The sequence below is a fragment of the Ictalurus furcatus genome, chromosome 27 (assembly GCF_023375685.1).
Source record: "Ictalurus furcatus strain D&B chromosome 27, Billie_1.0, whole genome shotgun sequence".
NCBI classification, from domain to species: Eukaryota; Metazoa; Chordata; class Actinopteri; order Siluriformes; family Ictaluridae; genus Ictalurus; species Ictalurus furcatus.
In genome coordinates this window covers 9421906-9446841 of record NC_071281.1, presented here as the reverse complement: position 1 = coordinate 9446841, position 24936 = coordinate 9421906, and the positions used below count along the sequence as shown (strand labels likewise).

The following is a 24936-nucleotide window of genomic DNA, read 5'->3' as shown; positions in this document are numbered from 1 at the left end:
AATGCTGTGTTGCAATTCTAGTCCCTGCAAATCAGAGCAATTACATTAACCAGGCTCTCGTAATTACCCCCAATCCAGCAGTACAGAGCTTTCTTCCAGGCCTCTGGCACACACCTCCCGCTCAGTCATCATTCCATCTTGATTTTAGGATGCTGTTCATTACTGTCTTCGTGTTCTTTGTTTGTTATTGCCATCTTTAATTAGCCATTCTCGAAGGCAGTGGCTTATACTGAATGCACTTTCAGTAAAGGGGAAACGACTTCTATAGGAAACGACTTGTATATAGCGATATTCGTAATGATAAACACATTTTCTTCAGTTGTGCAAATGATTTATTTTGTAATGAGATTTGGGTTTCTTTCATTGACCTACCGGTTCATGGTTTTGTACATTACCCACAATGCCATACAACTACCTGTTGATAGTGGTGCCAGTAAATTAGACCTTGCTTCAACTGTACCTAAAGAGAGCTATGCAGCAGTGTTTCAGTTCTTTACTCCAATTCTTTTGCTTCATCCTCTGTACACTCTGCTCAATCAAATCAGCTTCCAAAGCTTCACATTTCATGCTCATACCACCGTCAAGGTCACTAACTAGCCGTGCAATTTCTCTGCTATAACTCAGAGCAACTGCGTTGTATTGCTGCATTGCATTCTGGAACTTTAAATCCTTTGCGCTGCTTCTACATTATATGAAATAGAATGTCACTGAAAATTGGTGTGAGAGAAAAGGAGCTCACGCTCTTTTGTTTTTAGGAGCAAACAGTGAAGCCTGACCGTTATGCCTTATGTTTGACAATGCCTTTGTAACTGATCTAGCAGTGTCCCTTTGTGATGTCAGGGTGGTACATCTCGTCTAACTTCTAACTACTAACTTCTGATAGGAATAATGAAAATATAGCACCAGTATTTTCATAATTTTAGTACCAGAATGGGGGACATGATGGCTTAATGGCACGTGCTGGGTTTCCATGCACTTGCATGCTTGCATGTTCTCTCCATGCTTTGGGGATTTCCTCTGGATACTCAGGTTTCCTCCCGAGCCCAAAGACATGCGTTGTAGGCTGATTGGCATTTAGAAGTTGTCTGTAGTGTGTGTGATTGTGCCCTGCAATAGGTTGGCACCCTGTCCAGGGTGTGTTCCATATAGGATAACTGGTATGGAAAATGGATGGATGGATAGTACCAGAATAGCTATGCACATCACAAATACTTCAGTAGAAACATATTAAATGCATTTCAAGATGGAGGTTTCCTTTAAGGGACAATATTGACTCAGCGTGGGAACAAACAGCAATCCCCATCCTGCCACTATAATGGAACCTGTCATTGTACAGTGCACTTGTTCTTGGCTTCCTATAAGTGACTTCAACTCCTAAGGCTTTGGCTGTAGATGATATATGGTGGCGGTTAAGCCGAATCCTCCAACACAATGACCCTAGTGGCAGTGAGCAGACACATGGATTCGCCAGCGATACAAATTGGCCACTCTGGTCAAATCTATATGACCTGGGTGTTTTCCTGAAAAAGCTTTCTTCAATTGAGGTCAGTAAAGTGTCACTGAGGGGGACAAGAAGGAGTTACAGGCGCTGCGCAGCCGTCAGTCACTCGTTTCTGAGAGCCAATCACCCGACACCTGAAAAACCCGTTCACCGGGCTTCTCGGCTTCACACCCAGAGGCCAGTAAAAATCGACAAGGCCACGGCCAAACATTAAACCCCGTAAATGCCTTTATGGCCTTTTGTGTTACATTTATGAGCTTTCTGTCGAGCGTTTACAAGCCTGATGTGCTATAGCACAATATATCAAACACACAGCAGTCCCAACCAAACAGCAATGTTCTGTGCACACCCAGGAGGGTTGTAATCTGCTTTATATATTCTTTTTTTTTTAAAGCCAAGCAAGGCAGACAATAGATTAATTTGTGGTCTAAAACAACACAAATTTCATTGAATAAAAATCTAAATAAAAACATAGCAAAACATTAATACTAATATATACTAACCACTGGGGCTGAAGAGTAATGGCCAAAATGATCATCACTGTTATTCTTCCTCAATATTGCAATTATTTTTTAGTTGTTACAGTTATTTAGCTAATATTATTGTACATTACTTTTATGCATGTAAGTGTACATTATTGTACATACACATTATTGTACATTTATTTTATGATTTTTAAACCAACAGGAAACAGTTGCCGCTTCACAGCTTCCGGGTCTCCAGTTCGATCCTGAGCTTGGGTTATTGTCTATGTGGAGTTTTGCATGTTTTCCATGCCCACATGTGATTCCTCTGGTTCTTTGGTTTCCTCCCACCTCCCAAAAACATGCCAGTAGCTGGATTGGCTATGCTAAATTGCCCCTAGGTATGAATGTGTGAGTGTATGGTACCCTGCAATAGGCTGGCGTCCCATCCATAGCATATCTGCATACTTGTGCCCGGTTATATCAGGATTGCTCTGGATCCACTTCGACCATGACAAGGATAAAGCAGTTACTGAAACAGCCTTGTCTTTTACATTTCACATTAGCCTACATTCCTTTAAAGTAAATAATTGAATGGGAAAAAAAACAATAATTGAGTGTTAATGTGGCTTAGTGGTTAGCACGTTTGCCTTGCACCTCCAGGGTTGGGGGTTCGATTCCCGCCTCAGTTCTGTGTGCATGGAGTTTGCATGTTCTCCCAGTGCTTCGGGGGTTTCCTCTAGATATTCTGGTTTCCTCCCCCAGTCTAAAGACATGTGCTTCCAAATTATCTGTAACGTGTGAAATTGTGCCCTGCAATGGGTTGAGACCTTGTCCATGGTGTTCCCCGTCTTGTGCTTCAAGTTACCTGGGATAGTCTCCCGCAACCCTGTGTAGGAAAGCAGTATGGAAAATGGATGGATGGAGTGTTAATCTTTGAAATGACACACACACACACATACATTTATGTGTAAATGTATGTGAATAAATATACCACCAAATTACACATCCAGAAAAAGAGTTAAGGCAATAAATATCATTCTCTAATATTACCCCATTAGAAAATATCACCTGCCTCCTCTAATAATTTGATCCTTTCTTTCGAATTAATTAAGGAAACCAACATCAGAAATAAACTACAATTAATTGTTCAGCGTACCAACCAGTTGCAGTTTGCTGTTTAAAGGACAGATGAACAGACTGAATGGCACACAGACCACGGTGTTAAAGCTGCTGAAGGTTGTAAGGTGAAATCATGAGCAGTGACAGGCCCATTAGCAGCAGCGGCTCTGCTGACACAGGCCTGTCCACCAGCTCCGAGCGAATTAGAGTCAGCAGCTTCTTCAAACCCATGCCGAGTCGTGCTTAGAGTAGCAGGGGGGCCTTTCTCCTCCTTCTGCGTGCAATAAAAGCTGATTAAAGTTGAAACAGTTGGCCGGTCGTCCCCTCCTTCACAGCTGCTGGATTAGAGGCCGAAGCCTGTCATCTGTGAAATGAAATTTTGGATGGCCGAGTGGGGAGAGGCCACATGTGGGTGTGTGCGTGTGTGTTGAGGGGGAAAGGGGTTTGAACAGAAGGCCTGCAAGATGGCAGATTGAAGGTTAAAGGTTCACTCTAAATATATAATATTCAGTATATAATCAGATATTGGATGAATATATTTTATGGCATGAAACCCGTATAGTCAGCCCCGCCTCTTAGGCTAAGCTTATGCTTATGAGCTGTCAGGGTTAATGCTTAAGACTGATAGTCTGATTGCAGGAATTTTCATTATGTTCTAAGCTATGTATGTTTCTAATGATCTGCTATACTGCTTTTATTGTTGTTGTTTGTTTCATAATGAATCTTTTTAATTGATTTTAAACATTAAAATACAAATAAAACACATAATGCATATTTCAGTTTGAATAGCCAAAATTAATTACTGCATGTGAATATGCAATTAGTACATTTGTCAGAATAATGTCAATTCTTGATGTTTTGATATGAGGTCATGTAATGAGGAATGTAAGAAAAGCATGGGTTAGAAAATCAAAACGCTTTAGACTGGTTGGGTTGGGGGGCTTTCAGGAATCCAAATATTCAAAGATTGCTGAATGACAAAGAAGTACAAAAGGCAAAACTGTTTAAAGCCTTCTTAACCAAAGCAGTTGCAATTGTTTGGTTTTGCTCCTCGACATAAAAGGTCCTGAAAGGTCAAAAACACTATAAATTATCTGAAAAAGAATCCCTTCACATATATATTCAAGTGTGATCATAATCGGTGTTAATAATTTCTTGATTCCCATACCCTCAAGCTTGTAGTGTTCAAATAAAGTGTTAAGTGCTAGATCTTTAACCACTTTTAGTTCTGCCACAGAAAAAAAAAACCCCACCATTAATTTTTATTGTGGCAGTAACACAAAACGTTAATTATGAACAGGGAACTTAAAGTAGTTCTTCAGTGGCATTGCTCTAAAGAACGATTTCTGGCACACTGGTTTTAAAACTAGATTTTCATTCAAATGTTTAAATAATTTGTAAATAATTACTTTAATTTTACTTCATCCTTTGCTCAGGATATTGGGAAGACGCTCTGCAAGATGACGTCATCAAAAGAGCTTCAGCTAAATAAAGTCTGTTTTAGATCTACAACCATCAGATCGTTTCTTCCAAAATGATCTCTATAAAATCTTCTCTCTATGCATATGATTCATCCAAGCAGGAAATCATTTTTTAAGTTATCTAATACAAAAAACAAAAAACAAACATGAAATGTGTATTAAAAACAGCTATAGACATACTATAGACCAGAGCCAGGGGCTTCACGACTTCATCACATGCATCACGCGCTAAAGGTCTAGTGAACTTGCGAACCTCCCGGTATCCTGATTAAATGCACCCTAAGAATAAATCCCTTCAAAGCAGGACAAAGCCTCCCACCCTCACCATCTGATCCCCCATCGGGGAAGACGTAAAGCCGGTGTCATAGCTCTAGATTTCTGAGACTCACAGGTCTACGAGTCATCACATCGCCTCCGGGGATTTCGATCTTAAACAGAAACGTTTGAGAAACTAGAGAGACACGATGCTGCAAGGTTGAAAGCTATTCTCGGTCTGTCTCTGTGATATGTTCATATGTACATCATTCACCTGACGCACTGCCCAAGTGATTTCTTTTCAAATCACACAAACGATGCATAATGATGCATTTGAGATCACATTTGTGAGGAAAGTGTTCAGCACGATGCAAGAACCACAGCAATTATACAAGCTTCATGAGTTTAATTAAATCTCTTCAGACCACTACATCACACAGTAAGGACGTAATAAGAATCATTTGGAAATTCCCTTCACAAGAGTAAAGTGTGAGTGCTTTTCATGTTATTTTCAAGTATGCACGTATATAGAAAAAAAAATAATATAACAAAAATAAAAAGCCCAAAAACAAACATAAATAACATACACAATGCAATAAGAGAAAAATATCATTCATGTTACAATTGATACTGTAAGAATACTAATAGTAGTAGTAATGCAGGACAAAGTGTAGAGTTATATAAAATAATAAAGCTCAAGCGATGTCATTAACATGCAACTCATGAAGTCATTTACAGGATCTGAGTCATTTATATGTTGTAAATATACTAGTAAATATCAGACAGCCGAATTAATCCCGGGTAGCAACAGAATTTGCATGAACTTTTTCATATTTCGTTTACATGACATAAATCATGTAAAAAGGGTGCAAATATATTCAAGCAAATAAAAGAACACACACACACAAAACCAAAAAAAACCCCACAAGATTTGGAATGTACTGTATATTTTCCATTTGCATAGCAAGGATGGATTAAACATGAGCCTTATTAAATCTATCAGAACTTTAAGTGCTTTAACTGATAGGAGGAAATCTTCTGTGATTCATGTCTGAAATGATTGTTGAGTGTTATGGACAAAAAAAAAAAAAAGAAAGTACAAAAGGTAAAAATGTCTACACCCTTGTTAGCAACATCAGTTGCAATCAGTTGCCTTCCCTCTCCCATGTGATTGTCAAAATTATCACTACAAATCATCTGGAAAGGTCACTTCGCATTTATAATCATAGTAATGCAAAAAAATATAATAATAATAAAGTGTTCTCTTTTTTTTTTTTAATAAACACAATCAGTGTTAATCATTTCTTGATTCCCATGCCCTTAAGATTCTAGTGGTAGGTCAAATAAAATGTGTGTTTGTGTGTGTGTAAACTTTACTCTTCAAATCAATGTCCAGACATGATTAATGCTATAAAATAACATCACTATACTAATCTGTGTGCTGATATTTGATTGTTATATAAAGTGAAACCTGGTACTTGTTTGTAGTTCAAGTGTTTTTAATGCACTGGCTGCAGGGTTAGATAGAACAGAAAGAGAATAGAAGAGAGAAAACGGAGAGAAGTGTTGAGCTTTGAGTTGGTCAGTAGAGGTCGCTGAGGCCTGCAGTTTTTCTGGCTTTCTGCATCAAAGCACGCAACTGGAACTGCTTCCGTGAGAGAAGTCTCACATGCTACAATATAAATACAGCACACACACATACACACACGCACACACATACACACACAGATATATACACACACACACACATTTATATATTTATATATATATATATATATACACACACACACACACACACACACACAGTATCTCACAAAAGTGAGTACACCCCCCACATTTTTGTAAATATTTGATTATATCTTTTCATGTGACAACACTGAAGAAATGACACTTTGCTACAATGTAAAGTAGTGAGTGTGCAGCTTGTGTAACAGTGTAAATTTGCTGTCCCCTCAAAATAACTCAACACACAGCCATTAATGTCTAAACTGCTGGCAACAAAAGTGAATACACCCCTAAGTGAAAATGTCCAAATTGGGCCTAAAGTGTCAATATTTTGTTTGGCCACCATTATTTTCCAGCACTGCCTTAACCCTCTTGGGCATGGAGTTCACCAGAGCTTCACAGGTTGCCACTGGAGTCCTCTTCCACTCCTCCATGACGACTTCACGGAGCTGGTGGATGTTAGAGACCTTGTGCTTCTCCACCTTCTGTGTGAGGATGCCCCACAGATGCTCAATAGGGTTTAGGTCTGGAGACATGCTTGGCCAGTCCATCACCTTCACCCTCAGCTTCTTTAGCAAGGCAGTGGTCGTCTTGGAGGTGTGTTTGGGGTTGCTGTCATGCTGGAATACTGCATACTGATCATGCTTTGCTTCAGTATGTCACAGTACATGTTAACATTCACGGTTCCCTCAATGAACTGTAGCTCCCCAGTGCCGGCAGCACTCATGCAGCCCCAGACCATGACACTCCCACCACCATGCTTGACTGTAGGCAAGACACACTTGTCTTTGTACTCCTCACCTGGTTGCCCCACACACGCTTGACACCATCTGAACCAAATAAGTTTATCTTGGTCTCATCAGGCCACAGGACATGGTTCCAGTAATGTCCTTAGTCTGCTTGTCTTCAGCAAATTGTTTGCATCCTTTCTTGTGCATCATCTTAGATGAGGACAGCCATGCAGACCAATTTGATGCGGTGTGCGGCGTACGGTCTGAGCACTAACAGGCTGACCCCCCACCCCTTCAACCTCTGCAGCAATGCTGGCAGCACTCTCACATCTATTTCCCATAGACAACCTCTGGATTTGATGCTGAGCACGTGCACTCAACTTCTTTGGTCGACCATGGCGAGGCCTGTTCTGAGTGGAACCTGCCCTGTTAAACCGCTGTATGGTCTTGGCCACCGTGCTGCAGCTCAGTGTCAGGGTCTTGGCAATCTTCTTATAGCCTAGGCCATCTTTATGTAGAGCAACAATTCTTTTTTTCAGATCCTCAGAGAGTTCTTTGCCATGAGGTGCCATGTTGAACTTCCAGTGACCAGTATGAGGGAGTGTGAGAGCGATGACACCAAATTTAATACACCTGCTCCCCATTCACACCTGAGACCTTGTAACACTAACAAGTCACATGACACCGGGGAGGGAAAATGGCTAATTGGGCCCAATTTGCACATTTTCACTTAGGGGTGTACTCACTTTTGTTGCCAGCGGTTTAGACATTAATGGCTGTGTATTGAGTTATTTTGGGGGGACAGCAAATTTACACTGTTACACAAGCTGTACACTCACTACTTTACATTGTAGCAAAGTGTCATTTCTTCAGTGTTGTCACATGAAAAGATATAATCAAATATTTACAAAAATGTGAGGGGTATACTCACTTTTGTGAGATACTGTATATACACATATATACATATACACACACACTTAATATGTAAGTTATTTTGTATTGTTTATCAGTAAGTCAAGACAATCACACTTCTAATATTATCCTGAACAATTTGTAAAAGATGAATATGTACACACTGGGGACAACGAAGACAAATGATTTAAAACAGAAATAAAGGAGACCATCAATATTAGTGTGGAACAATTCACTGTTTTAATCATTATCATAATTTGTGGCCTCCTCGAATAAATAAAAATAAACTAAATAATTTAGCTCAAATTTGATATCTAATTGCATAACATTGACTCTGGTGTGTTTATTGACTTTGGTGTACCCCAACCACAAACCTCCCATGCTATGGTTTAACTGTCTGTTTGATTGCATATTGCGGTGACATACAGTGCTGTGCAGAGATCTTAGGCACCCGATGTTTTTATTATTGTTATTATTTTTTTGTTTACTTCAAACTTTGCTGTACATTTTAATTTTATGACTTCTATATTAAGGAGTCAGTACAAAAACATTTTAGATTTCCAAACATTAGTTTCCCAGCACAAACTTAAATGTTTGTATGTCAGTAAAGAAAGAAGAATATTATGTAAGAGACCACTTTTCAGACAAAAAACAAAAACAAAAACTAAAAAAAAAAACTAAACTAAAACAACTAAACATAATGAAGGCTGTTGGGTTTTGCTACAAAAATAAGAAGCAAGTGCGACAGTCAAAGTCTCCAGAAGAACTGTGGCTGCTCAGGAAAACTTACCAGCTAATTTCCTTAAAATAAAACCACACAAAAGAAATAATGTAGAAACATTTCATTTTAATTATTTTGAAGGCATCTTTGCACGTGCCTTAGACTTTTGCACAGTACTGTATATAAAGAATAACACACACCACACGTGCAGTTATATGAAAATAATCCACACGCATGTGATCCAGACCGATGTGAAGCGGAGTTACTGTCACCTCCCCGAAGTGGACTATTTTCATATAACTGCATGGTCTGGAGCGTGTTATTACACTTGTACTACAGCAATTTGCCAACGATTACAAAGTTTTCTTTATTAAAAATCCACTTGGCACATTTTAACAATTTATTAACGATAAATCAACAATAATCAGTCGTTGTCGTTTTCCCAAGAAGCTCTGTCCTGAAGACTTTCCCGTGCTTGCAAACTTTGCAACCGAAGTTAGATTGTTACCAAGCTCTGACGCCCAAGACTCCTAACAAAAAACTTAAAGAACAAAATGTTTTTCTTTATCCCTGTGAATGAGCTGTTACTATAGAAACAATAACATATTAGAAGAAAGCACATTAATATAAACCTATCATTCATGTTACAGTCAGAACTGCTGTCCAAGTCATGCGGTTATATGAAAATAATGCACATCCAATCAGATTTGAGAATTTAACCACACTGTAATATAAATACTATAATATGATGTTGCTGAATTCTCAAATCTGATTGGTCAAAAGGTGTTGATTCATTTATTTATTTTTTATAACAGCAGCTCTAATGGGAATTCTGGCTACAATGCAAATCGCAGGTTTACTTAAGGTACTTGTTCTAATATCGTTATAGTTTCTACACAGTAATAGCTCATTCACAGGAACTCGTATGTTCCACATAATCTAAACCTAATAATGAATTGATTAAAAAATGTGATGTTACTGAACAAAGGAAAATGTCTAATGGTTGCTTTGGCAAAGCTTATTGTAAGGAGATTCATGGAAGGAGTCTCCAGTCAGTAACTTTTTGCTCATGGGAGTCTTCAGGACTTTGCAGAGGAAAAAAAAGAGAGGGTGGTGAGGTGAAGGAACGACTATAAAATAAGTAATAAAAGGAACTAACTTGTCTTGTGGATGTTCCACAATCTTCAAAGTAACTACTAGACTAACACTACTGGACTTCAACCAAAAGCCTGACCTCTGCAAAGAGTATCAACATAAAGAAACATGAAAAGGAGAGATGACAGCAGAAGGACTGACCTTGAGGAAGACGTCCAAGTCGATGATGTCTCTGCGTAGAGCCTCACCCAGGTAGAAGATAGTGTCTTCGATAGCGTTCTCTTCAGCATACAGGTTCAGAATTTGGCGGTACAGCGGCGCTGTGGGTACGAGGAGTTCATCGATATCACTATTCTCTGATTGCTGCTCCATTTTGTCCAGAGCAGCTGTGAGCTCCTCATCCTTCTTCTTCAGCAGTTCTACGTTTCTGTCCACATCAGCCTGGACAAGTAAGAGGAAATAAGACTATTCTCCAATACAGCTAGATCACAAGAGTATAAATCCTAAACCATTATAGAGAAAATAATCTAGCAATAGAGCTGCATTATGTCTACAACCATTCATTTTACAGCTTTATAGAAATGCCTGTACCCCTGTACATTCATGCAATTACCCGATTATGTGGCAGCAGCACAATGAATAAAATCATGCAAATACAGGCTCACCAAAACTGAGCAGTTGAAGTTTGGAAAAAGACTAGGCGACAGTTGTTTCAACCATCCAGTTTCAGTAAGTCTGTGCCCAGTGTAGCATCAAATTCCTGTACGTAGCTGACAGGACTGGAGCCTGATGTGGTCTTTGCTCTTGTAGCCCATCCATCTGAAGATTTGATGTCTTGTTTTGGAATAGTTCTGGAATAGTTTCATTCTGGAATAGTTTTCTGCTCACCAGAAAAGTGCTGATCTGAGTTACATTAGCCTTTCTGTCAGCTAGAACCACTCTAGCCATTCTCTTCAGACCTCGCTCATCAACAAGTCATTTTTGTCTGCAGAACTGCCTCTAAGTGGATGTTTTTTGTTTTTTTACACCGTTCTGTGTAAACTATAGACACTGTTGTGTGTAGAAATCTCAGATCAGCAGTTTCTTAAACACTCAAACCAGCCCATCATACAAACATGCCATGGTCAACGTCACTGAGTGAGAATGCATTGACTCTGAGAATGTGAACATTAACTGAATCTGTGTCTGCATGACTTTATGCATTAGCATTGTGCTGCTGTCACATGCTTGGCTGATATTCAGGTGTGCCTATTTTATATATATATATATATATATATATATATATATATGCGCGCTACAGAAAAGGACATACTATCTCTTGGTCCAGTTTGGACACCATTTCCTCCAGCTTCTGGTGTCCCTTTTTCAGGTCCTCCTCGGTCCTCTTGAGAGCATCCAGTTCAGCCTGAGATCGGTCCATCTCCTCCTTCATCCGCCAGCGCAGCTTATCGCTCACTGCAGACACCAGAGATGCTCGGATCGTGTCCTCACCAATGGTGGCATCACGACTGGGACCTGGGACATGTAAACAAGTTCATTTTGCCAGCTGTCATTTCTGAAGGTTGGACGGCATGCAAAAGTAAAAGTACGCTCAGGGTTTGTATAACTTACCTCCAGCTGTGGTGGGAGTATAGTGTGGTGTTCCAGATGTGGCTGGGTATGCAGAAGTGGCAGCAGGGTAGGGATAACCTTGAAACCCTCTAAAAGAAACATTAAGAAGAAGGTTGTAGACCATTCAATCATATGAGCACAAGAAACAAACTTTAAAGAGTTTTTTTTACCCTGGGTTAGGAGAGTAACTCTGGCCAAATGGAGTGCTTGGTGTGTTTGGCAGGTAGGAAGCTACAAGAAAAATAAAAATATCCGAACAACACAACAGTTAGATGACTTTTTCAGTGAAAAAAAAACACTTAAGAAGCACTAATCTGCGTCACAAATTTTTGATGACCAAAAGTGCAAAACACCAAATGCTGAAAAAACCCCTGATAACAATAGTAATAATAATAATAATATGATGTTCAGTAAAAATCTCAACACACCGTTAGGTGGACCAGCAGCTTGGAATCCTGGATAAGCGGTCTGTGTGGTGGGCCTGGCAAAAACTGGTGGCTCTTCTCCAAAAACCACAATCATCACCTGGATAAGCCCAAACAAATCTGACTCCGGCTAAACCAACAGAAAAACAAAATTTTTTTTTGAAATATTATGCATGAAAAGTGGATCCTGACAAATGACAATGGAATCATATCACCTTGGTAAAGCATGAAAGAGAGTTACAAAAAAATTGCCTATGTGTAAAATTAACCAACTTACATGTTTCCATTCATGCAAATACGGGAGGTAGATTTTTCCATTGGCATCGACATGTTTCCCTGTTTTGATCATCATGGCACTGGTGGGCTTGACAAAGCAGATGGGAGGATTGTATGGATAGGTGTCTAGCAGCCAAAGGCAAATGGGAATGTTGTATACAGTTCCTAAAAAATGAAAACAAGCAAAGGTGAAGAAAAAGTGCCAAGCCAAACATTCACCAACGACTACAACAGAACCCGTGACTTTCCATAGTTGCATAGAAACCACTTTTTCCATTTTCAATACTCTACCAGATCTTTTAGTATTGTGATGAAAGAACGCTTTAAGTAATGGATAATCCACAGCTAGTGGTGGCTCAATGGTTAAGGGTCTGGGTTACTGATCAGAAGGTCAGGCATTCAGCCAGGCTTCCACTGTTGGGCCCTTGAGGAAAGCACTTAACCCTCTCTGCCTTATCATGGCTGACCCTGTACTCTGACCCAAACAATCTTTGATATATATTACAGCACAGTGATGCATATGTGACAAATAAAGGCTTCTTCTTCTCCTTCTAGATGTGCATTAAGATTGTGTAACGGACACCTAGCCATGGATTATTCTGTTTATACCACAGTCACTTGCCAGCATTGACAAGTTAAAACTGTCGTTGATGTTTGCAGTGCAAAATTTGACTGAAAGGATAAAAATAATGGTTTATTATCATTTCTTGTTTTATATACAGGTCATTCGAACTAGAATTCTGCCAGCTGTAAATCGAACACAGAGATAAAGTTGCAGTGAAATAGGATTACATTTATTTGAAGGAATTATAATAAGTAGCTATTACAGCGAGAGAGAGAGAGAGAGTGAGAGAGAGAGAATAACCAGAGTTTAACTACTGTATGCAACTGCAACTGTATGTTACTATGGTTACAACCGTTTATACCCAACGCATTAATTTAGAACGGTGATTAAACTGACTGGGATGCACAACATATGCTGTATGATCACATGCAAGTCAGTACATATCACACACATTCATACATAAAATGTGTCAGTGAATTGGATTGTAAAACAAATCAAATCCAACTAGTTAATGATCCAGTATTGGCCCTGATACTGATACTCAGGATCAGACTGGTACATCCTTAAAAGTCCATGTACACACAACAAATCTATCAAGATCTCCAAAGCAAATTAATAAATTAATAAATGCATAGATAGATAGATAAGTTAGTGTGTGGCGTAAGCCCGTTAGCAATAGTGCCCTGATGCATTGTACCTGCTTATCAAAATCAGACGCTGTTGGGTATACTGTATACGGTTTTAAATGGACACAAATTACACTTAATTACATCCAGTACGTGTTCATTTAACATGACAATGATTTATTAAATGACTGTAGGAGCTGATGTAACCATCAGGCCATGTGTACGTTCTTGTTTTCCTCACCTTTAAAGTTCACTGGTACAGTTCCTGTAAGACTCAGTAACTCTCTGTTGTTGCCATCGTTGAACACTGTGAAAAGTTGTGTTGTAAGACAGAAAAGTTAAGAAATCAGTCACAACCAAAAGAAATATATTACATATAAACATGTTGTATACATCTGGTTTTACCGCATGCTGCAAATTATTTATATATATAGGCAGGGATATATGATGTGAATAGCGCGAGTGGGCGGAGCTTAAATTCTTAATCAATATTGCCAAGTTTCAGATAATAAGCCGTGAGTGGACATAAACCGTGAAATAAACATTTTTTTCTATTGAGTTTTGATAGTTTAAGAGAAGACGTGTTACATATGCAGTTTATCAAATGTAAAAAATAAAATAAAATAAAATAAACCCCTGACTTGTAGTGTCTTGCCTTAACTGATGTCATCGTTGTTTACATTCTCAACGCTATACACCAATTTTACTTAAAACTACTAATCAGAATCTTAAACTTACCATAAATGTCCATCACAGTCTTCAGGTCCTTGTACTGATTTGTCACATTAGTGACATCCCTAATGGCCAGGTCTCTGTATTTATAACTCTAAACAAGAAAAAGAAACCTTTCAGTTTTAACAAATGGAAAATAAAAACAGGAACACACTTCGAAAGAGTTTCACGAACACGACGTTAAATACCTTAGCCAGCATTTTCCGAAGAGCATTTTCGTTTACAGCCATAATTTGAATAAACAGATAATTAATGTATTTCAACTTCTAAGCCGACGAAACAAGTCACCAATTTTATGGTGATAACCAGTTTAGTTTACTTCCGCTATGACGTCGCGCATGCTCACTGACATCCAGCGAGACTCAACGCGGAAGTCCTGCGTTATTTCCGGTCAGCTGACTAATGATCAACAAAGGCGAGCCTTATTATTATTATTATTATTATTATTATTATTATTATTATTATTATTGTTGTTGTTGTTGTTGTTGTTGTATAAAGTGTTAACCATTTACAATGTACAACAACAATAGGGACATAAGGCACATAAGATACATAAAACAGTTCAACACAAAACATTAATTAGCAATACCTGAACACATTTTTATTATTATGACAGTCTTAAGAATATTATATGTTTTAGATGCTTTGTTGTTCAGAGGTTTATACATATTCTCAAATGAGGCAAAATGTATTTTACATCAGCACAAAACATTTTATAATTAGAATGTATTGCTCTGTCTTTGTGAAGATGATATTTACCCAGAAGACAAAGTAATAATAAAGTATAGTAAAAATAACATCATTTGAATGAATATCTGAAAGAAAAATCATAGTTCCTGTAATCTGTACCAATTTGTTAAAACATAAAAAAATAATAATATGGAATCCAAAAAGATTTAGAGTAGAGACCATGATAATACAAATGCAAAACTGTTTCTACTTCAATTTTACAAAAGGAGCACAAAGGAGATTCACGCTCAAAGTATCTGCTTAAGAAATTATTGCAAGGGTAATTTTATTTGGGATAAGAAGTTTGTGAGGAGAACACCATAAATTACTTATATTAGAGTTTGGATAACAAATACTCCATTTAGAGTGCACTCTAGTTAAATTCACTTGATCTGAAATAAGAGCATATCTAATGAACAGATTATTACATTTCTTGTCTAGAATATTAACACCATTAACTGAATGTATAAGAATGTGATTAGACAAAATAACATAACATAGGTGTGCTCTAATTTAAGATTTTAAACTGACAGGATACTTTTGGCAACCTTAATAAAGAAGTCTATTATGGAAATCGTTGCACCTTTCAAAGTAATAACATCATCAAAGGTAGAAAATCCCTTTGCTTATTTTTGCTTTTATATATATATATATATATGTAATATTAAAATTACGTTTGCATGCAATCTTACAGGAATCAAGAGATTGTTTATGAAAATCTGAGAAGTTGATATGTAGTTTACAACATTTAAAATGACAAGACAATAATAATTTAAGGTCACCAGATTAGGTCCAGAACCAGGGTAAGTCACTAATAGAAATACAAGTTCTTAATCCAATTACTTTTGAATGTATGGTTGATTGTTTGAAAATCTACTGTTTATTGTAAGTACACTTCCTGTATGAAACGTATGGTGTTATTTTTGTGTCAGATTTCTGCACATTGAAGAACATATTTTGAGTGCACAGAAAGATGCATGTGGTAAACTACAACTGCGAGAGGAAAATAGATGTTCACGTGCAGTATCTTTACTGGTTGTCTTTATAATAATTCAAACTGGTACAACACTTTCTGTCTATGAACAACTGGTAAAGTTACCCTTATTTACATATATTATATTACATAATGTACCATGTTGCAAGGGTATCAATCAAAACCTATCAACAAATGAAAAATAAATGACTCATATGAAGAGAGTCTGTGTATAAAGTCGTGTCTCTTATTTGTTATCGAGTGCTTTTGGCAAACCATCTTCTTTGCTCAAGCAAAAAAACTAATTTGTCAACACTTTAAATGGGTCCTGCTTATTGTTACAACTTGGTTATAAGAGGGTATATTAAACTATATATTCAATATTATATAAATATTATATGAAAAATTATTTAAATCTTGAGTGTAGAAATTCAAAACATAAAGTTGTGCATATAAAAAAAAAAATAGAGTGAGACAAACCAGAAATTTACTGGTTTACTTCCATTTGTTATGGTGCTGTACCCACACTGCTAAATTCTGGTATGATATTCTTGAATTCATTCAGGGTTATGTGAACCCCAATTTTGGTTTTACTTATAGAAATGTTATTTTTGTTTATCTGGAATATGAAAGAAGAAATGGTACCTTTTTCTTCATAAATCTTATATTTATAATTATAAATGTTAAATCTCATATATTAGCAAAGTACCATATTCATAAATGTAAAGTCTCAAAGTGCAAACCTTTCTTTTTGGTCTTCAAATGTGAGCTTAAATGTTATTTTGAGTCTACTGCAGAGTCAGAAACTTAAAAGCAATAAGAACTTTTATGATGTTGATGTGGAGATGTGGAACTCAATTGGGACTAATATTAGTGTCTGTGAATGATTTAATATATTTTAATGACTTTTTATTTATTTATTCTTTCTCTCGGTTCTGCTCCTGACCATCACACTGTTGATGCGTATGTCACGTGATTCAGGTCCCATCCAGTGTTGAAACTGGACTTGATCGCAGTAACCCATGCTTGCCTTTGCCAATTGACAAGATTAATGAAAATTAAATCTCTTTAAAAAAAGTGCTATTTTACATTGCATTAAGCCTCCTGGAATGGCATTATTATTGTCTGAAACTTATTTTTAAACCAGCATTTGAAAATTACATAAACATGCACCCTTCTTTAAAACTACTTGAAAACAGTATTTTTTTTTTTTTAAAAAAGAAAACTCATGAATGACAAAATGTCTACTGCATTCATTTGCCATTCTAGTTATGCAACATATTACATAAAAAACAACACATATGTGACAGTGATTAATCTAAAGTTGCATTTTTATTTGCATAAGATGGAAAAAAAGTTCAAGACTGGTTAGAAATCATACAGGTAGCTTAAAATGTTTTAACAGTGTAAAAAAGAAAGAAAGAAAAAACATTAGTAAAGGGAGAAGAGAAAACTGAACAAATATACAATATGAACAAAATGATAGGCAAAACTACAACAATGACCAACATAACCACAGATTACAAACACTTGTGAAAACTACACATCATCAAACAGATCCGTCACCACCACCTGATACACTTTTATCCACCAATTCGTCTGATCTCGACCAGGAAGTGGAACTTGGTCTAGTGGCGTTACTTACACTGACTGAGACACAGGATCTTCAGCACTGTGTAGATCCCCAGCACCACTGCAAGAAGGAGAGCCTAAAGGCTTTAAATCCACAACAACACACTGATCTGCCATTGTAATTTGAAACTGCTCCACAACTAAAAAATGCTCTTCTATTTTTTCTGCATCCAGACTCAGATGCATTATGTTCTCCCTTTTAAGGTAAGTGGACAGAACAGTGTTTGAGATGGATGCTTTACTACCATCTCCAAGGCACAGATTGCCTCTGCTGGCACACCTGAATACTGATGTCTTTTGCATCATTTTGCAATGTTCACATCTGTGAATGGTGGACATCCTATCGAAAGTCGCCTGTGGCTTATTGCAAATAGCACACATCCACGTTTGCACAATTTTTATGCCCTTAACATGTGTGTCAATGATAACCAACGAACCCTCCTCATCTGACTTTTCATCCCTATAATCTGCGTGCACCACTCTCATATCAGTAATCTGAGTAATGACCGTGTTTTTTGTGGTGGTCACCAACACTTTACCATTCTTCTTCCTTGTTTCTAGATTGGTCAGGCAGTAGCTGCATCCAGCTTTGACTGAGAAAATTGCATCATTCCATAGATTAACCATTATGCTCCCAGTCTGATCGCTCCCATACACCTTGCACAGGTCCATCTCCACACCTCTGACAAAGACAGCAACAGTGGGCTTGACATGGGCGACTTTCAGATTCACAACTTCCACCTGAAGCAGGCATATATGTTACAATAATTAATAAATAAATAAATAAATAAAATTATGTCTACACAGCACCATGGCAACTTCCAAAACAACATGAACTCTGAATTACACATGTTGCTTTTCAACTCTCACAAATATGTGTTTTGTCCTTACAGTTTGTCCTGGACCAAGCTTTTTGACCTCTGCCACTGTGTACTTGTGGTTCTCATGTCCCTCTTTTGGCTGAAACTTCGGTTCTGTCTCCTGAAGCCCCGATGTCTTTTTAACCTGGATATCGGAGCTGTTTTGAGCGATGTAAACTGCGAGTACATAAAGAGTGTCAGTATATGGGCAATAGAATGCTTCTTAAACCTAGTTCACACTGCACCGAGAGACGCCGACCAACGCAAACAGACATGTTTGTCATATTTTGTCAGATCAGTGTGGTCACCTTGTCAGTTGGGGGGGGGGGGGGCTACTCATAGTATTCCAAGAGTCTTCTAAAGTTTTGCCTAACCACTTTTCATTTTTAACAGTCACTGTTAATATTTCTGCAGCATCAATTGATCGTTGAAAGAGGTGGGTGAATTTAAGCTAGCGCAGTTTTAGCTGTCTTATAGAGATTTAGGTTAGTAAACAGTATGAAATTAGCAGCTGCTAGCAGTTAAAAACACGTGAATTCCCGCATGTGAAATTGACTAGTCACTGCTACCACTGTCCACATACATGACAATTTTATTAACAGTTTCTGCTAATCTAAATATTGTATTGTTCAGCTGGCTGCTGTGTTGATTTATTAGAAGAAAAAAAAACACACACACACAAAAAAACAGCTTGCTATTTTTTTCAGGGGTAGATGTTAGTTTTTCACTTAATTTAACTGACATATTATGGACATATAAAGTAACAAACTCATAAAGTACCAGATTTTATTAACTTGACATTTACAATGATGTTGGTTCTTCATTGAAATTCTAAAAGTTCCAAATTAATTTCAGAAGGGGCTGGTATTTAACAAAATAATAATAAATAATAACAGCAACAAAATCATCATCAACAACAATAATAATAATAACAATAATAATAATAATTAACATTTCCTGGGGCCAAGCACCCAAACTCGGTGAGTTACACAATTGCAATCATCGGAAAGCAGAGCCATAGCTACAGGCAAAGAGATTCAAGAATGATTTGTAGCTTCACGCATTTGCCAGTCCCTTACAGGAGAGCAGTTTTGAATATCAATATTCCTTTTTTTATAAGTTTGTTCAGATAGGTCTCAGGATGATGTGAGCCAAATTTGGTGAAGACTGGACAAAATTTAGAGAAGGGGTAGCAGAAATGGCAGTTAGATGTAATAATTTTTAAGCATGCCATTGTTACTTTTGTACAAACAATTTATATTCAACATTCAACATATAAGAGTATTCAATATTTATTTTACTCTGAAGATGACGTGTGCCAAATTTGGTGATGATTAGACAAATTAGTAGGAGTAGCGAAAAAATATATTTCTTTGACTAACGACCATAGGGTGCATTGAACTTGTCTCAACCCAGGGAATCCAGGGATGCCTGGATTTTGACATGGTTCCAAAGTTATGACCATAAACATACTTCCAATTTAGGCCCAAATTTGACCTGATCGTAGCGGTATTGGCAGCACTTGGCCCAGATTTGGTCAGAATGCAGCTTAGACCCTCCCCAATCAGTGTGCTTTTTACCAGATGGTACTATGGGCTGCCTAGCCAGAAGAAGGTAAGAATAGGGTGCCTATGCACCTTCAGTCTTTGGTCCCCTAATAAGAAAAGGTATAATAACAATAGGGTGCTTGGCCCTCTAATAGTAAGTAACATGTTAAAGGGGAGAAAAAAACTCAAACAGTCACATGTCCAGAAATCTATTGCAATACACAAATTAGATCAGAAAACACTGCCGTGCTTATAAAATAAAGGAAAATGAAAAAAAGCAAACAACAGAATTTTAAAAGAGAGTTTAAACTGCCTGTATGAGCCTAACCTGCTTCAAATCAACAGTAAAAATCTCAACATACCGTTAGGTGGACCAGCAGCTTGGAATCCTGGATAAGCGGTCTGTGTGGTGGGCCTGGCAAAAACTGGTGGCTCTTCTCCAAAAACCACAATCATCACCTGGATCAGCCCAAACAAATCTGACTCCGGCTAAACCAACAGAAAAACAACAAAAAAATAAAATAAAAAAAGATAATTAACTCCTGCATGAAAAGTGGATCCTTTAAAATGACAATGGAATCATATCACCTTGGTAAAGCATGAAAGAAAGTTACAAAAAAAACTTTCCTGTGTGTAAAATTAACCAACTTACATGTTTCCATTCATGCAAATACGGGAGGTAGATTTTTCCATTGGCATCGACATGTTTCCCTGTATTGATCATCATGGCACTAGTGGGCTTGACAAAGCAGATGGGAGGATTGTATGGATAGGTGTCTAGCAGCCACAGGCAAATGGGAATGTTGTATACAGTTCCTAAAACATAAAAAAAACAAGCAAAAGTGAAGAAAAAGTGCCAAGCCAAACATTCACCAACAGAACCCGTGACTTTCCATAGTTGCATAGAACCCACTTATTCCATTTTCAAGCTCTCAGTAATGTGATGACAGTGCGCGTTAAGACAAGATATGCTGTATGTTCGCATGCAAGCCAGTACACATCATACACATTCACATATAAAATGTGCCAGTGAATTGGATTGTAAAATAAATCAAATCCAACTAGTTATGCATTGTACACTCGCATCAAAATCAGCCACTTTTAAATGGATATATATATGGGCTTAAATGGACACAGACCTCTACGTGTTCATTTAACATGACAATGATTTATTAAATGACTGTAGGAGTTCATGTAACCATCAGGTCATGTGTATGTTCTTGTTTTCCTCACCTTTAAAGTTCACTGGTACAGTTCCTGTAAGACTCAGTAACTCTCTGTTGTTGCCATCGTTGAACACTGAAAAGTTGTGTTGTAAGACAGAAAAGAAATCAGCCACAACCAAAAATAAATATATACTGTACATCTGCTTTTACCTAATGCTGTAAATTCTTTTAAGGCATGTCACTATAGGTGAATCAACCTTTGCCAAAGGATTTTTCTATTTCTATTTTTTGTAACGTTTTAAAAAAACATGTCAATTTATTTATGCAAATGAGGCTTTGGCTAATTAAACATGCACAAATATGCTTACTTAAAAGCAAAAATTTTGTCTTTTGATGATTTACAAAAAATTATATTTACATTTATAGCATTTATTTCACACTGAAGTCACTGTTCAGAGGAAGACTAACAGAAAAGTTTGCTGGAATATCATTTCACTCATGAATTAAATGCAGATCTTCTAGAAAAGTCTTTTTTTTCTAGAAAAAAAATCGGTTTTAAAATACAATGTAGTTTAATAGTGTATTAAATAATGACATAATTTGACATGCACAGTGTGTGTGTGTGTATATATATATATATATATATATATATATATATATATATATATAAATAATGCAGCTACAGTATAATTATGTGTGTGTGTATGTATGGAAATCAGAATTGTATGTGTGTACTGAAAATTTTGTGTGAGAACAGTTTGAAAGAAAGAAATTATATTGTACTGGAAATCACAAATCCCACCCCATGTATACGGGTCAAAGAAGGATACTTAGCTTTGGAGATTTTGCATTATGTTAAGAAACCGGTGTTTAAAGGGTTAAAATTCTGAAAATGAATGAATGTTTGGTAATTATGATCAGAACTGATGCTGGTAAAAAATCTAAGTCAGTGAAAGTGGAAATAAATATTAATATATTAATATGACAGTTTTTTTGACATGGACTTTTTTGTCCTTTATGGACCTGAGTGGTAAGTTTTTGTTTGTTTCTTTGTTTGTTTTTTTTAAATCTGACACTGCATGAAAATATGAATGCATCAAAATTAATGTTGTTGTTAATCATTGACATATCAAAGTCTGCAATAATGAAAAAATAATTCTGCTTGGCATTTATATATATTTTTTTCATAAAATAACATCTGTGGCATTATGTAAACAAACCAGCATTTAAAGGATTACAATTCTGAAAATAAATGAATGTTTGGTAATTATGATTAGAACTGATGCTGGTAAAAGAAACCAACATCAGTAAAAGTGGAACATAAAATTAATATAGAATATTTCTATGACAGTTTTTGGACATGGACATTTTTGTCCTCTATGGACCTACTATATGTGTAACTTTTTTAATGACACACAAGGGTTAAATATAACCTGTCTCATAGTTTACATAGTTTCTCACCGCCATAACTAGCCTAATTTTACTTAAAACTACTAATCAGTATCTTAAACTTACCATAAATGTCCATCACAGTCTTCAGGTCCTTGTACTGATTTGTCACATTAGTGACATCCCTAATGGTCAGGTCTCTGTATTTATAACTCTAAACAAGAAAAAGAAACCTATCAGTTTTAACAAATGGAAAATAAAAACAGGAACACACTTCGAAAGAGTTTCACAAACACGACGTTAAATACCTTAGCCAGCATTTTCTGAAGAGCATTTTTGTTTACAGCCATGATTTTAATAAACAGAATACAGAATTCTTTTACATTTACTTCATTTCCAACCCGATAAAACAAGTCACCATTCAGTTTTACTTTCTCTATGACACTGCACATGCTCACTGACTCTCACTCACTGAGTCTCTCAATGAGGAAGTCCTGTGTTATCTCCAGTCAGATGACTAATGATCAACAAGACAGGTTTCCACTGCAAAAACTTATAGTATAACCTATAGTCAGTGCTTGTGGTAGAAACATGTAGTTATACTGTGAATGGTTCCTCATTATAGTCTAAGAAAAATAGACAAGTAGATAAGTAAGTAAATAACTAAATAAATAATATGCCTCTGGATTATTTCACACCTTTATGTCTTCAACAAATGAGAAAAAATGTACAGTGTTTGTTATTATTGATATCGTTTAAAGATAATTTAAACTAAACTGAATATAAATTGTACATAAACAGTTCATTACGTCTTCTAAATGTATACATTTTTGTGTTGAAAGTTTGTTTGTGGAGACAGCACACGCTTTTTGAGAACAAATTTGCTTTGAGTCAATAAAATTAACCAACTAGCAGCAGACCTCTTCGAGATCAAGAGCTACTTAGATGTTTAGACCCAATGCACAAATCATTTAGACATAACAAAAATGGTGCTGTTTGAATAGGAATTGTAGAGGTCCATAAATATTCCACATAAATCATTCCGCAAATATGTAATGACAGTAAATAATTTAACTTACAACTAAATATGATCATTAATACCATGACCCAGAAAAGTGTTTAGTGTCTGCCAAAAAATTAATAAATGAAAAAAAAAAGCTCTTTTCAAGCTCACAGTCCCAACTATCTTGTCTTTACTTAATAACAATAAAGCAGAAATTCTCAACTTTTTGGAGATAGGGACTCTGAACTGTAAAATAAATTCCAGCAACTCCACCATACAGCTTTTTATTCCTGAACACATTATTTACAGTATTATATTTATTTTTTACTATTTATAGTATAGTACTATACTATTTATGGTATACAGTAGTATTCATAGTTGTTTTTGAGTTATTAGGGTTTGAATTAAACTCATTCAACTGGAAATTCAAGTGACTGATCAATTCAGCTAATAACTATAACACCTACATGATAAATATAATAACTTCGATAATAATGGGTTGTGACACCACTAAAAAAAAAAACCTCACAGACCTCCATGTTATGCTTCCCATACCCCACTGCAATAAGAGTGTAAAAATGGTTACAATATGAATCATTTAAGATTTAGCAATTGTGTTCCATTCAACAGAATTGGTATCAAGTAAACTGACTCTGCACCACTGGAATGATTATTGAAGTATTTAAAGAGAAAATATTCACAATACACAACTAATGGTCAGTCATATCAAATATATGTGCATTTCAGCATAACTGTGTGACTTCTTGAACTTACTAACCAGATAACTATCCAATGTCATGAAATGGTCCAGACACAGCTCATTATATTGCTACATTTTGGAGAGATTTTTCTTGTAGCACTGTAAAAGCCACCGGTTGTTGAAATAGCAGATATTAGCATTTGTAGCAATGAAATTATTTTATGTTAACATAATTTCAATGTTGGAAAAATCTTGGAAACCATTACAGGCCACTGAGTTTCTGGTGGTTTGTAATATTTAGTAAGTGTAAGGTAAATACTACAGTTGAGTATCCCCTGACTGATTATAGACACATCTGATGGTTTTCTAATAGGGTTCAAATGTTTCATACAGAAGTCTGGATGTCTTTGTGGTAATAAACTGCAGTTTAATATTGTTTCAATGGACCTACAGGACTTCTGTTATTCACATTTTTGGAACCTAACTGCCTAGATTCTGCACTTCAGGTCTGCAAGGAAACAAAGCACTCATATATAACTTTTTTTTTTTTTTTACCTCCTAGTTCAGTAGAATGGGGAGATATTTCATTAAGATAGAACAACTCAAGAACGAGTGAAGTCCAGAAACCATTAAATCATTATTATTACCTTATGGGGAAAATGTTTAAAGTTTAAAACCAATCCAACTAGGACGTG

The 24936-nt window shown here is 36.6% G+C and overlaps 2 protein-coding genes across 2 annotated transcripts; both read right to left on the bottom strand.

Annotated features, from left to right (window-relative positions):
* Nucleotides 1-6301: 6301 nt before the first annotated feature.
* LOC128603052 (tumor susceptibility gene 101 protein) lies at nt 6302-14581 on the bottom strand. The gene is made up of 10 exons (XM_053617238.1): nt 14431-14581; nt 14249-14336; nt 13752-13817; nt 12321-12484; nt 12047-12173; nt 11789-11849; nt 11619-11707; nt 11320-11522; nt 10209-10448; nt 6302-6495 (listed from the first exon to the last, which is right to left on the bottom strand). The coding sequence occupies exons 1-10, from the start codon at nt 14470-14472 to the stop codon at nt 6406-6408; spliced, it is 1170 nt and encodes a 389-aa protein (XP_053473213.1). The 5' UTR covers nt 14473-14581; the 3' UTR covers nt 6302-6405.
* A 2359-nt stretch (nt 14582-16940) lies between these two features.
* On the bottom strand, nt 16941-24801 carry LOC128602958 (uncharacterized). The gene is made up of 7 exons (XM_053617123.1): nt 22847-24801; nt 22665-22752; nt 21217-21282; nt 20636-20799; nt 20346-20472; nt 18468-18613; nt 16941-18317 (listed from the first exon to the last, which is right to left on the bottom strand). The coding sequence occupies exons 1-7, from the start codon at nt 22988-22990 to the stop codon at nt 17586-17588; spliced, it is 1467 nt and encodes a 488-aa protein (XP_053473098.1). The 5' UTR covers nt 22991-24801; the 3' UTR covers nt 16941-17585.
* Between the last annotated feature and the right edge of the window lie 135 nt (nt 24802-24936).